The 14768-nt window shown below is 42.4% G+C and overlaps 1 protein-coding gene across 4 annotated transcripts in view; it reads right to left on the bottom strand.

Annotated features, from left to right (window-relative positions):
* Positions 1-14768, bottom strand: part of LOC119033346 (arginyl-tRNA--protein transferase 1) — a 56113-nt gene that overhangs the window by 19243 nt on the left and 22102 nt on the right. For all 4 annotated transcript variants that reach the window (XM_037123312.1, XM_037123314.1, XM_037123315.1 and 1 more), the window contains 2 exons: positions 8694-8875; positions 4030-4129 (listed from right to left, as the gene is read on the bottom strand). In XM_037123312.1, the coding sequence (XP_036979207.1) occupies positions 4030-4129; positions 8694-8875 (282 nt within the window). The remainder of the gene's footprint in view (positions 1-4029; positions 4130-8693; positions 8876-14768) is intronic.

Here is a 14768-nt window from a genome sequence, read left to right as displayed (position 1 = left end):
TAAGGCTGCTCTACAGGACCATGTCCAGCCTTTGGCACTACTAAGACGTTTTTAAAACCCATTACACATAGAAAAGGGTTTCCTCCTCACTCAGAACTCAAGGATACTTCAAAATGGAACCACAGATGAGATTCAGTCCACTCATAGGCTGTAGCCTTACACAGCCAAATCCTTAACATATAAGCAGGACGAGGATATGAGCAGACAGGACAGACAAAAGAACAGCTCAGGTAAAGGCTTCAGAAAGTATTACCTTACTACTAGTTTTAAAAACTCTCTTTCTATGACCACTATACAATATGGAGTCTTCATAAAAGGCCTTTTACAATGCTGCTGGAGTCAGTTACATAAACAATGCATTTCTATTGCTCCTCGGGGAACGAGAGTACTGTATGAGCCATCGTGTGAAATTCCACAGGGAGGAAACAGGTTTTAGACGGATAGATGTTTAGTATTCCTCTCAGCATGCAGAGTCAAGTAAGGCAAACTGGGCCTCCACTGAAATTCAGGTCGATTCGATTTTCATCAAATGAATGCAGATAAGTAAGAATTACAGTGTAAGGGTTGTACAGATTTCAGACTGTTCTCTAAAAGTTTACCATCCAAATTGAAATTACGAAATGATTTCAATGATGAAAACACATTTCTCTCAGTTTGAACACATCAGTGTTGGTAAACAAACACGCCCACTGCTTTCACCATTAAGTGAGGAATGTAGCATTAATGATCATGATAGACATATCTGAAAAACACAGCTCAATACTCAACGCCTTCACTGACTACAGAAATATAGTGTCCTGATTTGATTAAGGGTCATAAATGCCACTGGCTGCAGTTTTTGTTCCAGTCAAGTCGTTTCTGACAGCAGACACACAAATCACCTGATTTATGTCACTCATAGCCTTGGTACAGCTGGAGATGATTAAGTAAATATTGATTGCACAATGTAATAGAGACAGATTAAGAAAACCATCTGTGTTTACATTGGTTCCCTATAAATCACTATGCAATTTTGTCTGCCACAGAAAAGTAAAGTTAATTGGCGATCCATTTCTATTACACGCTGTTTTTGTTTGGGACACTGCAAAAGCAGAACCAATAATAACACCACTTGGAATAGCTGAGGGGCAAATGCTGTCTGTCGCCATTTTAAGTACTTTCAGATTTATCCAAAATTCCAAATATTTTCAAAAATCTTTGAATGAGAATTGTAGCATCAACAGAAGGCCCACATGGAGGGACAGTGTGAAATTTCTGCCACTCATGTTTACCCTACCAAAACAATGATGGTATAAAACATAGTTTGTCAAAGTTGTGAAGTGGTATGTGATCATGGGACTTGTTGTCTTCAGTGTTACAAAAAACACAACTGCTGATGAAAAACGTGGCAGTGGCTACGACGTGACTCGGGTAGGAATGTATAAAGATGCAGCTGAGTTTTACTGATTTGACGCTTTGATGTCACATTGTCCGACTTCCTTCCTCACTCTGATATTTAATCTGATGATACCGTTCACTGTTCAATTGAAAAGAAAGTTTAAATATTGTTGGAAATTTAGGATAGTTTAAGCACACAACTCAACAAAATATATGACAAAGGTCTAGCCATTTTTTGATATTCTAATGGGGAAATGTGGCGTGTTATATATTATCTCTTAAAAAGTGATGGGTACAGAGAGTTCCGCCAAAGAAATGGCATGGGAAGAGGAGGGAGGGCCATGAGAGGGAGTGGTGTTCAAGGGGTCTGAGTGGTGTCCAGCGGGGTTCAAGTGCTGGTGTTTTGGTCCTTAAAGAGGCAAGCAGCAAGACTGAGATCCAGAAACCAGAAAACCTCCAACACAATAACAGTAGAGTTTAGGGGGCTCCCCATCTCAGCGCTTTGAACAATTCCACAGTATGTCTGTGCATTAATGAACTACTCGGGCTCATATGCAAATCAGACAATGGAGCGAGAGACTTTGCATGTGCTGAGAGTGTGTTGGAGCGCGGGTGTGTTTTCTGTGGGAGTGTGAGAGCCCAAAGGTGGGAACTGGGCAACCTTCTCACCCTTGTTCTGTGTAGGAACATAATAGGAAGAAGTAGGGAGGTGGTGAACAAGACGCTGCAGTGGCAAACACACAAGAACAGATATGGGGGGCTGGGGGAGTAAATACCACTGCAGGAGGGGTTTGGTGCTGTGGTAACAGCGTTCTCAGACAAACAGCACGATCAAGATTCAACACACAGACGCATAAACAGAGCAAACACACTCACATGCATTCCATACACAGACTTCCAAACTGAGAAAATGGGCAAATCACAAAACAAGATGTAAATGGATAAAAAGATGTGGCAATGTGCCATAATCCCCAACAAGACATCAGTCTCCCATGGACAAGAACAAGCTCTGGGAACATCTGAATGAAATGACAGAGAAACAGAGGAATTAGTCGATGAATGAGAGAAAGAAAGGATGAATGGCAAATCTTGGCCAAACTAATGGACTTGGAATGGTTGCTTTCTTTCTCAGTCTTCCTGCAGCTATAGATCTCAAAGCGGCGTTTGATGTGGATGTGAGCATATATGGGGGCTCCTGTGTGCATGTGTGTGCATATGCATTATGCATTTGTGTAAATTTTTCCACAGTACATGAGCCGTACTTGTTTTAAAATATGCAAATATATCTGTGCATGTGTGTTGCACACTTTTTGCTGCTGAGATACAGTGTGACCTTTTTCTCAACCTTTAATGTCTTCAGCAGCCTCGTCCTCTCTTCATCGGCTGAACCTCCCCTCCATACTCTTTCCCTCTCACACTCTATATGTCCATAAAGATATTCACTTCATCAGATGTATATACATTCTTCTTGTTGTTATTCCTCCTGTGTTACTGCATATGAATCAGCTGTTTAGGCTCAGGTTAACTAACTTTCAACATGTGCATTTGAAGGTGAAGCATCGACCAACTAGTTCCTCCTAAAAAGTAGACGTGATATATGCCACTAAGCTGGGGTAGCCTTACGGATAGTGAAATTCCAGACTTCAGATGAAAAATTAAAGCAGGTGCCAGGATCCATGTGGAAATTAGAGAGAAAGCCTCATAGATAGGCCCCTGTTGAGGCCTTTGCACCTATAATAACAAAAGTAAAAGAGGAAAAAAAGGGGGGGCTGGTCTTCCCCTCCCTTTATGAGCAGGCAGTTGGGACCTTCAATGCCTCTCAGGAAGATAGGAACCTGCATTATGCAAAAGTAATCAGAGGCAAGAACCACTTTGGTCACTAACTGGAGCAGCAAGGAACGGGATAGACAAGAGAGGAAGAAAGAGCGATACATGAAAAGTAAATTGTGTTTCTTGACATGGATACTGACGAGCCCATGAAACAGCTGAGCTTTACTGCTTTTCTGTCAAACACATGATACTGGAGAGACATCTTTCCTACCTCTCACATGAAGAGAGATGTTGTAGTGGCGAGTCTTAGTGTAAAACATTGAAACACCAAACTGATCGAGCAGAAACATTTGTCTCACACGAAACAGGCTCACAAATCAAAATGTGAGTCATATATCACAGTTGTATTTTGTGCAGCAGGGCAAAAAATTCAGAAAACACAACGTCACTGAATGCTGCAGATCCCCTGAAGTTGGTCATCAACAGTTCACATATATTTGAATTCTAAGGCCGAAAAGACAAACACACATTTGGCAGTTTTGCCACAACTAAGGGACACGACCAAAGAGGTAAAGGCAAGGCCGGGCAGTGTATTACATCAGAGCAAACGTTTACATTGTGTATTTGATATTGCATTTACACAGGAATGTTAAAGTCATCTTGGGACTGCTTTGTGTTGCAATCGCCCTCTTACCATTGCCAAACAATTTGTAAAACTGTATTACAAAACCATGGAAAACATACTTTTAGCATTTGGCGAGTTTTAGCAAGTTTCGTTACAACTTTGAAGTTAGTTGAGCTGTTCATATGGGAAAAGTGTTTATATAAAATGTGAAAAACATGGGAAATGTGTTGTTCATGTCAGTGTAAGACATTGCATACCTTGTACCGCATCTTGGGACAGGAGTGAATGTAGAAGCCCAGGTAGTAGTAGGACAGCTTGGGGGACTGTTTCTGCAGCTGCCTGGTGAAAGCGATCTCCCTGCAGCAGGAAAAACACGGACACATCTTTTCAGAGAGGCAACGTGAGTAAAAGGCTCTGACTTTATGCTTTCAGAAAAATCAAATAAAGTTTGGTGTTACTGCATCTTACAGTCAGGACCCTCTCCAGCAACACTGACTCTTTTTGTCTGTTGATCCTGCGTGGAGATGTTGCACGGCAGTGCGCACTGATTTTAAATGGTTCCCAACATCATGTTAGCATGATTTACACAGTGTCAGTTAATTGCAGCACATAATTTACTGGTGATTATATTTTTCATAACCATTGATTCCAGGAATTTTGCATTGTGCAAATGAATGCAAGCAAATGCAGTTTGTATATTAAATCGACAGTCAAACAACTGACACATGGGAGCTAATCAGTAGTTTGGATGCAGATTTCATCAGTGAAAACAGTATGCCATAGTTATCAAGAATATATGAATTGCTATGAGGCCTGGAATATAGTATCTAAGTGTAAACCAGCTACCTTAAAATGTGTTTTTCTCAAAGGTTAGTATAAAAACAGAATATAAATGAGGGCATTAAGCAATGAAATTGGTACTAGCAACTCTGACTAGAGCAGTGCCTTAGCTGAGGAAGTAAACACCCACACTCAAAAAGGCAGCTTTTCTTGGTCTCATTTCATTACACAAAAACAACTGCCTTCTCTCTATCAGCATTGAGCCCTAGAGCAGAAAAGAAGGTGGTGAAAAGGGGAGGGCGAGAGCGTGTAAAATAAAGATTTAGAACTTGGAAGATTTATACAGCTTCTTCAAATACAGTAAATGTCTTGCCTGCTTTATTTTTCCCCAATAGTTTCTTCCTTAATTGCATCCTTTTTCTAAAAGCCTATTTTCCCCTTTCCTTCTGCCGTTTCCTTCACTATTCCATAACTAAATTCCAGCTTCTCTTTCTTCTCCCTTTTTGTTTCTCTCTTCCTTCCACCCTCTGTGTTTCACCCGCTTAAATGAAGGGGGAGAATTCCCTTTCTTACAATACTTAAGAGAGAGAGAGAAAGAGGCCTTAAAATAAAATAGATGCACTGAAAAATAAGACATGGGACAAAGCAGGCCAAGCTGAGGAGGGGGAGAGACAGGGAGAGAGAGAGCAGGAGGAGAATATAAAAGAGGAGGGTCAAGAAAGAGAAAGGGAGGGAGAAGAGAGGCAGCGAGAGTGAGGTGCTAGAAGGTCACCCGCTTGCTGCCAGGTTCCTGGGTTCCCATCCCCTCTCCACAAAAGCACCCGGCAGGCCTGAATTGGGGGAGGGGGGTCAAGAGAGGCGAGGGGCCCATTCACAAAAAGCCCTGCGCCCCCCCCCTTCACTTGAGGCCTTCACACCCCCACCTCAAACCCCATGGCAGCAGCTTGAGTCCGCCATTATCCCCTCTTCAGCCATCTGACACTCCAGCACAAGCCAATTATCAAGCCCTCTGCTCCTGCACAGCTTCCCTCATACTGATGTGTATACACACACACACACACACACACACACACACACACACACACACACACACACACACACACACACACACACACACAAAGGGTCCATAATAGTGCATACCATGAGGTGTTGACTACAGCCTCGCATGCATGCGGAAACATTTCATTGGCGAACATTACAGGACTACTGTTGATTAGCCAGGTGTAAAATGCTAAAAGTGATGGGAAGCATACAGAAGTTTATTCAACTGGGGAAATTAACCTGAAACTGCATATGGACTGTATATAAGAAAGAATTTCCTGAGCTGGGCCTATCCACCCTTTTCTCCATGGATCAGAATTATCTATGTGAGGCTCGAGTGAGTTAAAGGCAAGTCAAGTGAATGATGCACAAATTAAAAAAACAACACCTTTCAGTTCCAATCAGTGACATAGGAGCATACAGCACAGAGAGTGCCATGCACAGCGGTTCTGTACCAGGCGTACAGTGGAAGTGTTGCTTTGCATCAGATTTATTTTGCAGGTGTAACACACCTCTAAAGCATTCATTTCATTAAATATGATACAACAACATGATGGGACATGATATGAAATCTGATTTTTTAAATCATTAATACAAAATTGGAATGCACGTTATATTCATTTTAAAAGCTTTCCAAAATCTGGATAGTTCTTCTTAATAGTTCTACTGATATCAATACAGGATTATAGTAGGCTATGACTGCATTTTTTCACTCTGTTATGCACTATTATGTATATCAAATAAATATTGCAATGGATAAGGTTGCAGTAAACACAGCTTATTCAGAGACTTGGGAGAGGATCAGGGGCAACACAACATATTCAGGACTTCCCCATCAGAAAGTGATCCAGGTTGGACACCAGCTGTGTTTCCCTACACACATCGCCTCAGGCACCTCATTATGCACCTCTTTACTTCTCCTCCTCCTCCTCCTGCTGTCCTCAGGGCCCCTGACAGAAAGTGCTACACTCCTGTAAGACATTTCTCAACATCCCCCTCTCCTGTTTCTACTGCTGAATGACAGGTGTACACAAATATGATGATGTATAGTACACATATACAGGGCTGCAATTGTTTTTGTGCTTTTGTAAACATACACATTTAACCACAGCTGCAATGTAATCTGAACTCACAGTACAATACAGTATGTCGAACAAAATAAAGGTTCTACAGCAAGTACTTTCCACTCTCTTTCTATATCCTTTCCATTACTTCTTGTTACTAGAAAAAATAAAAATCAGTGTTCTGCTACCTACTTTACACATAATTCCACCATGATTTCTTAAAGTTTTAAAAGTGTGTGTGTAGATGCATTCTGTACAGTAAGTTTTGGACAGAGTCGGCCAGGCCAAGCAGACCAGGGAGTGTCCAGACCTGATCAAAGGCCCGGGCTCTGGTGTCTGTAAACAAGCGGGAGGATTTTAGTCCCGCTGGCTCCCTTCTCCAAGGCCTCCTCCACACACCGAGCACTCTGTGTTACTCTTGGAGTCAGATCCTTAAAATAACAAGTGATGGGGAGCCGTGCGCTTATGATGACCAGGGTGTTTCCTCCATAAGACCAGAGCCTGTCTGTCCTAACTGCTGGGCTGACTTAGTGTGTGATCATAAACACACACACATACACACATACACACACACACACACACACACACACACACACACACGAATGACTGAACACTTGCACCTGTACACACCAACTTTGAAGGCCCAGATCACCCAGTCTCCCACATCTGTGCAGAAATATTTTAAAAAGCCTTTCTCACATTATTGGGTTACATTTTACAGGAAACTCCAGATATGTGCCTGTAGTGTGTGTGTGTGTGTGTTCGCGTGTGTGTATTCTCTTATTTCATCCTGGCAGAGAGAACTGTCGTCAGCTGAACCACAAACAGAGCGTTGCCTCAACCAATCAGGTGCGAAGAAAGAGGTGTTTTTCCCAATGTGCAGTATTATGGCACTTACGGTATACAGTTCTAAGGAGAGATGAAAATTCGGGAGGAGTCAAAAAGATCAAGAGTCAGGGAGCGAGTAGGTTAGGAGGAGGACAAATGGAAAGGGAGGGAGAATGAAAGAGAGAACAAAGAGGGGAATCACCAATGGGAGGCACAGCAATTCCTCTCTTGAAAGGAGCTACATGTTGCATTTGGCGTACCATTACCTTCTCCACCTTAAAAAGGGACAGTCCGATCCCACAATTAAAAACACATACTTTTCTTCTCATCTTCAGTACTATTCATCCATCAGGAATGTTTTGTTGCATGTCTGCCTTCTCTGGAATATAACGGAGGTGAATGAAACTTGCCCTGTGGTGCTCAAAGTTCCAAAAAATTAGCTTAGCAAAGGAAGGGGGAAGGACGCATGCACCTTCTCTGGACAAGACTTCTCTACTATGAGAGGCTAGCTAACTAAGGTATCTAAGCCAGCTAAAATCTTGAGCTCAGCAGAGGAGGAGGCTATTAACCTTTACATCGTATACTGTCATGAGCTCTCGTCCATGAGTAGATAGATGGTTCATCAGTGCCGTGATACAGTTCAGTTCTGTAGAAAGAAAATAGATCCTTGCTCATGAAAAGGTCTCTTCAAAAGAGAGAAAAACCCAAAGCACTCTCCTTGGAAATTCCCTTTTTTGAAGGTCAACTTTTTTTATATACAGTTTTTGGGTGCTAGATGCACATTTAGATTCATTATATTAAGGAGAAGATAGTGAAGGTAGTATCTCCAAAACTTGGCAACTAACACATAAACAACTAGATGGATGAGTAGCACCACAGGATAGAGCATAATATAAATGCTTGATTCTGGGGTGAACTGTCCCTTTAAGACACATTTCATACATTGGATATTGCCAAAACTATACCGCTCTCTTCATCACAAAACTGGATTGTGCGCCACTGGGTTATATTTAGGGCGCAATTATCCTCTTTATGACACGAAGCAACAAAAACATGATCCTGGTTTCATGAAACAGGAGCTCTGACATTATCCCTTACATGCCAGAGGGGCTACAGTCATCTCCACCATTATCGAAATTGTTTTCGCGATAATTAAAAGATGGCTTTCGAAACAGCAGAAAAAGGGATGACGTGGCCTCGCAACCGACCTGAGAGCAGAGTAGGAGCCCAGAGACAGCGAGGCAAAGTCTGGGTGGTAGTACAGGTAGACAGAGGACACACAGGTAGGCAGGATGTCGATCACCCCCACCGCCACAATACGCCCGTCCAGCCAGTACTGCTGGTGGAAGGAGCCGTAGCCCATCTCAGGCCCATCTGGAGAATATTCGGCCTAGGGAGGAGAAGCAAAGAGAGGAGAGGAGGAGGTGGTCACTGGTCAAAACAATTGTAACACTCTTGTGTGCAATATACATTTTATGTAAGATATATAAATAACAGTGGAATGAGAATGTGGTATTTAATAGGCCTGCTTTTACTTTCAGATCTACTTTCTCTGTCTTATGCACACACACACCTGTATGATGGTGTATTATAAGCCAGGCTTTTCCCTGCCAGGCCTCACGCATTATGTGTGGGGGTGTACAGTAGCCTCACGTTCGGCCTGCTAATGACTCCCAAATGTGGAGCGAGAGCAGGAGCTCAGAGTTAGGGGGCGGGAGGGGGACGGCGGGGGGAGCCGGCCCACAGAAACACTCCGGGAGAGGACTTTTTAATAAAAGACCCTGCATGAGCGAAATCCATTTCACCAGGCGGTGGTGGAGTGTTGCCAAGCTTTCTCCTATATGTCTGTGTCTGCTCCCTCCATGTGGCATGAAAGAATGTGGGTGTAGGTGTCCACCCGCGTGCTCGAGTCTACCCTGTTAATAAAACAGTTAAGTGTTTAACACACATTGCGTTTCTTATAGGGATCTACATGCTGGGCTTTTCAATCAAGACACTTGAGTGCTTTTCTGACACAGGCTTAAGACGAGAGGCTTGGGGTTAGGGTTAAAAGTCATATTAAGCCAGGGTATTGGTTTGTGTGTGCATGCATGTGTGTGTGTGTCTTTCTTCAGTGCACAAGTAACAGGATCCCTCTCCTTCACCCAACGTTCATCTGGACCGAGTTAAGTAGCGCAGACGCTGCTAGTTATCACAACACTGAGAGAGCTATCTTGCTAATCCATCGCGCCACTGAGTCCACACTCGGGCCAAATTAAACCTGACCAAAGAGAAACAAAGGCACTAACACACACACACTCCCTTCAGCTCTGTGACCCCAGAGGTCTGAACATCACCAATGGGGGTGACTGTGTGCCACATTCCTCACCATGTAAGGTTTTCTCTCATAGAGCCGGTAGCAAAAATAAAAAAAATATATCGGACGCTCAGGTCTGATTGCCTGTCTGACACGATGTACATTCATCTCTTCAAGCATGTGTGGGTAGCTGGGTGGGAAGAGATGATTAAATTGTCTAACTGCTGCTCCACATCAGAGGACATATGATACGAAATAGAGATGATGGGGGTTTACTACACATTAACTGTTACTGCCTGGCAGGCTGGCCAAAAAAGGAGGAAAGAATCAAGAAGAAAAAACAGTGATTTGGGGCTGGGGGCGTTGAAGGGTGACAGGCACCACATCTGGAGAGAGCACTGCGCACTATGTGGCTGAGTGTGTGTGTGTGTGTGTGTGTGTGTGTGTGTGTGCGTATGTGTGAGTATGGGGGAACTGTCTGTCTATGAAAGCAGGCAGCCTGTAATTTCTTGGCACCGGTTCCCTCCGACACACTGGAGGCTTTGTCAAAGGTCCCTCTGTGTCATTTAGAAGTTGTAAGTAAAAGGTAAAAAGAAGGAGAGCGAAGGTGATCAGTGTGTGGAGGAGAGGGAGATCCCACCACGATTTTACATGCTTGGGCACAATTACGTAAATGTGAATGCCGGTGCGATGGAAGTAATGGCCGTCTGAGTTTGATCGTTTGTTTATAAGTTTGTGCCACGTTCAAGGCCGATCTTGTCTGACTGACCTGCACGTCACCTCAGACGACAGCTTAATGGCTGTGTCCTTGCCACTGTGACAACAATCTAAACATTCTCTAGAACACTTCATACCACCCCAGAGCTTCCCCTGATGCCCCAAATCGCTCTCATATGGCCTAAATGCAGGGTGATGTAAGCAGTGTGCTCGTCAAAGTAAGGAAGCAGCGTACTGCATGTTTATTTTAGCCTGCTTACTATAGACATTTTGGTAGAATTTACTATGATCAGAAGCAGGAATCTTGTACATGATTTTGCCTTTCAGACACTTTTCAGCGATTGGGTAAAGTTGCAGATTCTCGTAAATCCGACCCACAGATAAACCCAATCTGGTTTTAATGATTCTCTGTGGTTGGAGAAATGAGACAATCAGGTCTCAGGTATGACTTATCCCAAAATATAACAAAATGAGATCATCATCCTTTTATGCTAACTGTTTAAAACTGTCTGTACAAAGTTTTAATATTAAACACACTTACATGAACGTGCTACGAGTATTCGGTCTTACAGGGTGCCGTATTTTTCACATGATGTAATGTAATATCACTAATAATGACGGTACATGATGTCATAAACAAAAAATAGAGGCCAGAAATGTTTTTCCCAATCTTGAAAAAGTACTTTCGGGGTTTTGTTTGTCTTTTGTGCGAAATGACAATGTCCTATGATGATGGTTAAAGCTGAACATGTTTGAAGATTATCTAAATGCGATAATTTTGATGGAAATTGCAACTATGATATGATTAGCAATATCAGAGGGAATAACCATTTTCACATCATTATTCTCATTTTCATTGAAAAAAATCTTAAAAAATGATTATGTGTGATTTGCTGGGGGATCTGTACCAAAGACCTTTTCTTAAGTCTGTAGTAGAGTCAATATTTCATTTAAAATGGTATAAAGTGTGTGACTAAAATGGTATTTTAACATACATTTTGCCTTTTACTAATATTGCCTCACCAGCAAGTGGAAAATTGAGATTTCAATAAATCAGTGTTTTTTTTCCTATTAGTTTTTGCAACTTGAAAGCTAATTGCACAGCTACACAACACATATTGCTGTGCACTGATGTCCTTTCATACAATGTGTTATGTGCAACACATGAATCTTAAGTCCCAGTTTGGACATTCACTTGAATGAAATTCCAGGAAGCATCTGATCAAAGCAGTTGTTTGGAGTATTGTTTTCCGATAACAGAATAGACAAAGGCTTGGCTTGTGCTTAGAGAGTTAAAACATCACAGATATTAGTTGAGGAACAGCTTTTGGAAACAGCTTTGAGTACATTCCATTTCCTGAATACAATCAGAGAATGACACAACATATCTGGAAAAATCATTTCATGTGTTTTTATGTACTATGTTTTTCTGTAATTTACTTGATTTGCTTGCATTCCATAGCCCTTTTTGGGTGGCTAGTAAACACATTATTTTGAAGTAATACTTATACACGTGTCGCTTATTTCAATTGCACTTGAAATGTTTATCACTGCTAATTGCTGTGGATAAACAGCATTCAGCCAATTAATTGCTTTTAAGTGGAAACCAAATCAGTGGACAGTCAAGTATTCACCATGTTGTTTTTCTGTGTGCTGCAGCACTGAGTTGTAAGATCTACTGTGGCAGTGATGCTGTTATGATTCTGGCACTGCCCAACAACAGATGTTGAATTTGCACATTTCTAACTACCTTTCTTTCTTGCAGTAACATGTGCATCCACAAACACACACACACAAATGATATTAATATTCAAAAATACTAATTCCTTTCCCGCTGTAAAGGACAAAGTGAAATTTGTTTCACTACTTCACTCATTTACAAACGTGTTCTGTTGTTTTATAGTAGATAGACTGTTGGCTTATAGCTGAGCCATGTACAGTGGTTTCTCTGTGTTCACGACTATGGTATGTCACGGCTGGTGCATTCCCTGCTGATGTGTATCTCTGTTTCTTCACATAAAAGAAATTCATGTTCGCTTCCTCCTTCAGAGAGAGAAGAACGAGGAAGCAATCCGAAGAAGGACAGAGGGAGAACGTTTGAGAGGTGTGGCCATAAAAATCGTAGTGACTGATAGGCCAACACCTCTGTTAATGAGTGTTTGCCCCTTGGTTAGACACATTAGAAGGCTGTAAAGAAAAATAAATAGAAACCAGAATGAGTGCATGAACCCCACCCAGCCCATAAAACGTAGAGTTTCTCCAGCACATGCCACTTAAACCTCACAAGCACCTGTGTGACAGGCACCTGCATGACTCTCTGCAGGCACAGATGCGACACTGTTCATCAAACAGCACAAATGTGTCCAAGTGTCTGTTTGTGTGCATGAATGTTTTTAAAAAAGCAGGTGGTGTTAATTACCTCTGAGTTCTAGCATGAATCCTCTGCAATTTTGGTTAAATGGAACCGAGCAACAAACAAACAAGTCAGACAACCTGGGTCCTAATTAGCTGCAGTTGGATTTGTAAGTATGTCGTTTGCATACATTTGTATAAATGCAGGCTTACATGAGAGCTGATGAACCACACAGTATGCAGGTCCATGTGGTGAGTGTCTGTGTGTGTGTGTATTTTAATAGCACTCTGATTGGAGACAGATGGAGGCCAACACGCAGAGGTAGCACAGAAAGCCATGCATAATAACTCTGAAAAGTAGAGCATTTGGAGAGAGACACGAGGAGACAGAGAGGGGGATCAGACAAAAGAAATAAAACTAGCCGGGTGAGAGGGGGCTGAAAGAATGGTGATGGCCTCCTCAACCAGTCTGAGAGGAGGGGACAGTGGAGGAACGAAAATATGTGAGGCAGTGTGCCACGGTACGTGTGTGTACATGTGTGTGTATGTGCGTGTAATTCAGTGTGCCTGGCCGCCAGCCTTGACGAGGTGATAAAAGCTTGTTTCCTATAAACACTAATGATGTTCATTAGTGAGGACCTGAGGGGGCCCACTGGGGCAACACGGAGTGACTGTGTTTGTGTGTCTCTGTGTCAGTCAGTTCGTGTGCTCCTGGACCTCAATCCTATTAAAGTGGCTATAATAAGTGCCCATCCTGGGTCTAATTGCTGGTGTAATTGTCCTGACCCAACAGGTCCACTGGTGTTGCTGAAGGCTGCAGCTCACCAGGCCAGCTAAGTGCTCAGCGATGCCCGGCTGCACCTACATCTCACTTAGTGGCCATGGAGAGTCCATTAGATGCCATCCACATCCTTTTTTGTAACCAGTGGAGAGGTTATTTATATCCTTTACTTGAGTAAAAGTACTAATACCAAACAAAAAATACTTCCTTACAAGTAAAAGTCATGAACTGCAAATGGAGTTTCAGAGTATCAGTAGGAATACTGAGAAATGGCCCCTTTGAGTGAGACATTATTACACGTTTATTACCCATGCATTCATATGTATCTTACTACTCACCATGTGTTTGTCACCAAGTTAAAAAACCTGCCTACTTCAAAAATTCAGTGTTTTAATCTTCAATTTTCATAGTGCTGAGGTTTGGATTTCCAGGCGAAATTGTGATTCTTCAGTTTTTTTTTCTACTTTGGACAGTAGCCAGGCTGTTAGCGGTAGCCATGTTGGTAACGCTGATTAATAATTCTAATTATAACCATCTAAGAAAAAAGGATTCATTAAGTGGATTAACGGCAAAGATTGTATTAATGAGTGCACCACAAGCTACTTTCTAGGGTGCCTTAATAATGACTTTTTTTTTGCTATCCAGGCTGATAACCATCTGTTAAGTCCCCAGTCGGTGCCCACAGAGCTGCCTAATCAGCCTCCAGTGTGTAGCACACCACACCAAGTTCTGAAGAGCAGTAGTGGTATGTCTTATTCTGTCGAGGCCAGAGGAAATGGACCGGTCTAAAGACGGAAATCTGGACACCACATTTCACTGGGCTCCCTCCTTCAACACCCCCCTTCATTTAGATGGGGCTAAATTAAAACCCCTGTGATATGAAACAAAACCCCCTCTCTGAATCCCTTAACCCCTCCTCCCCTCAATCCAGCTGGAGGGCTTTTGAAGAGAGAGAGCAAAGGTGGTTGGGTAGGTATGTACCGGATGAGGAGAGCTAGTGTACTTTTATCCTCTTTTGAGTGCATTTGATGAGGGACTAAATACTGAAACGCTGGACATTTTCAAATCTTTATCAGCTTCATCATCTCCATGACAGTAATTTCAGCAGGAAGCCATTCTCTTGGTCAGGGCAAGTTA

The sequence above is a fragment of the Acanthopagrus latus genome, chromosome 15, assembly GCF_904848185.1.
Source record: "Acanthopagrus latus isolate v.2019 chromosome 15, fAcaLat1.1, whole genome shotgun sequence".
Taxonomy (NCBI): Eukaryota; Metazoa; Chordata; class Actinopteri; order Spariformes; family Sparidae; genus Acanthopagrus; species Acanthopagrus latus.
This window is presented reverse-complemented; position numbering and strand designations above follow the sequence as displayed.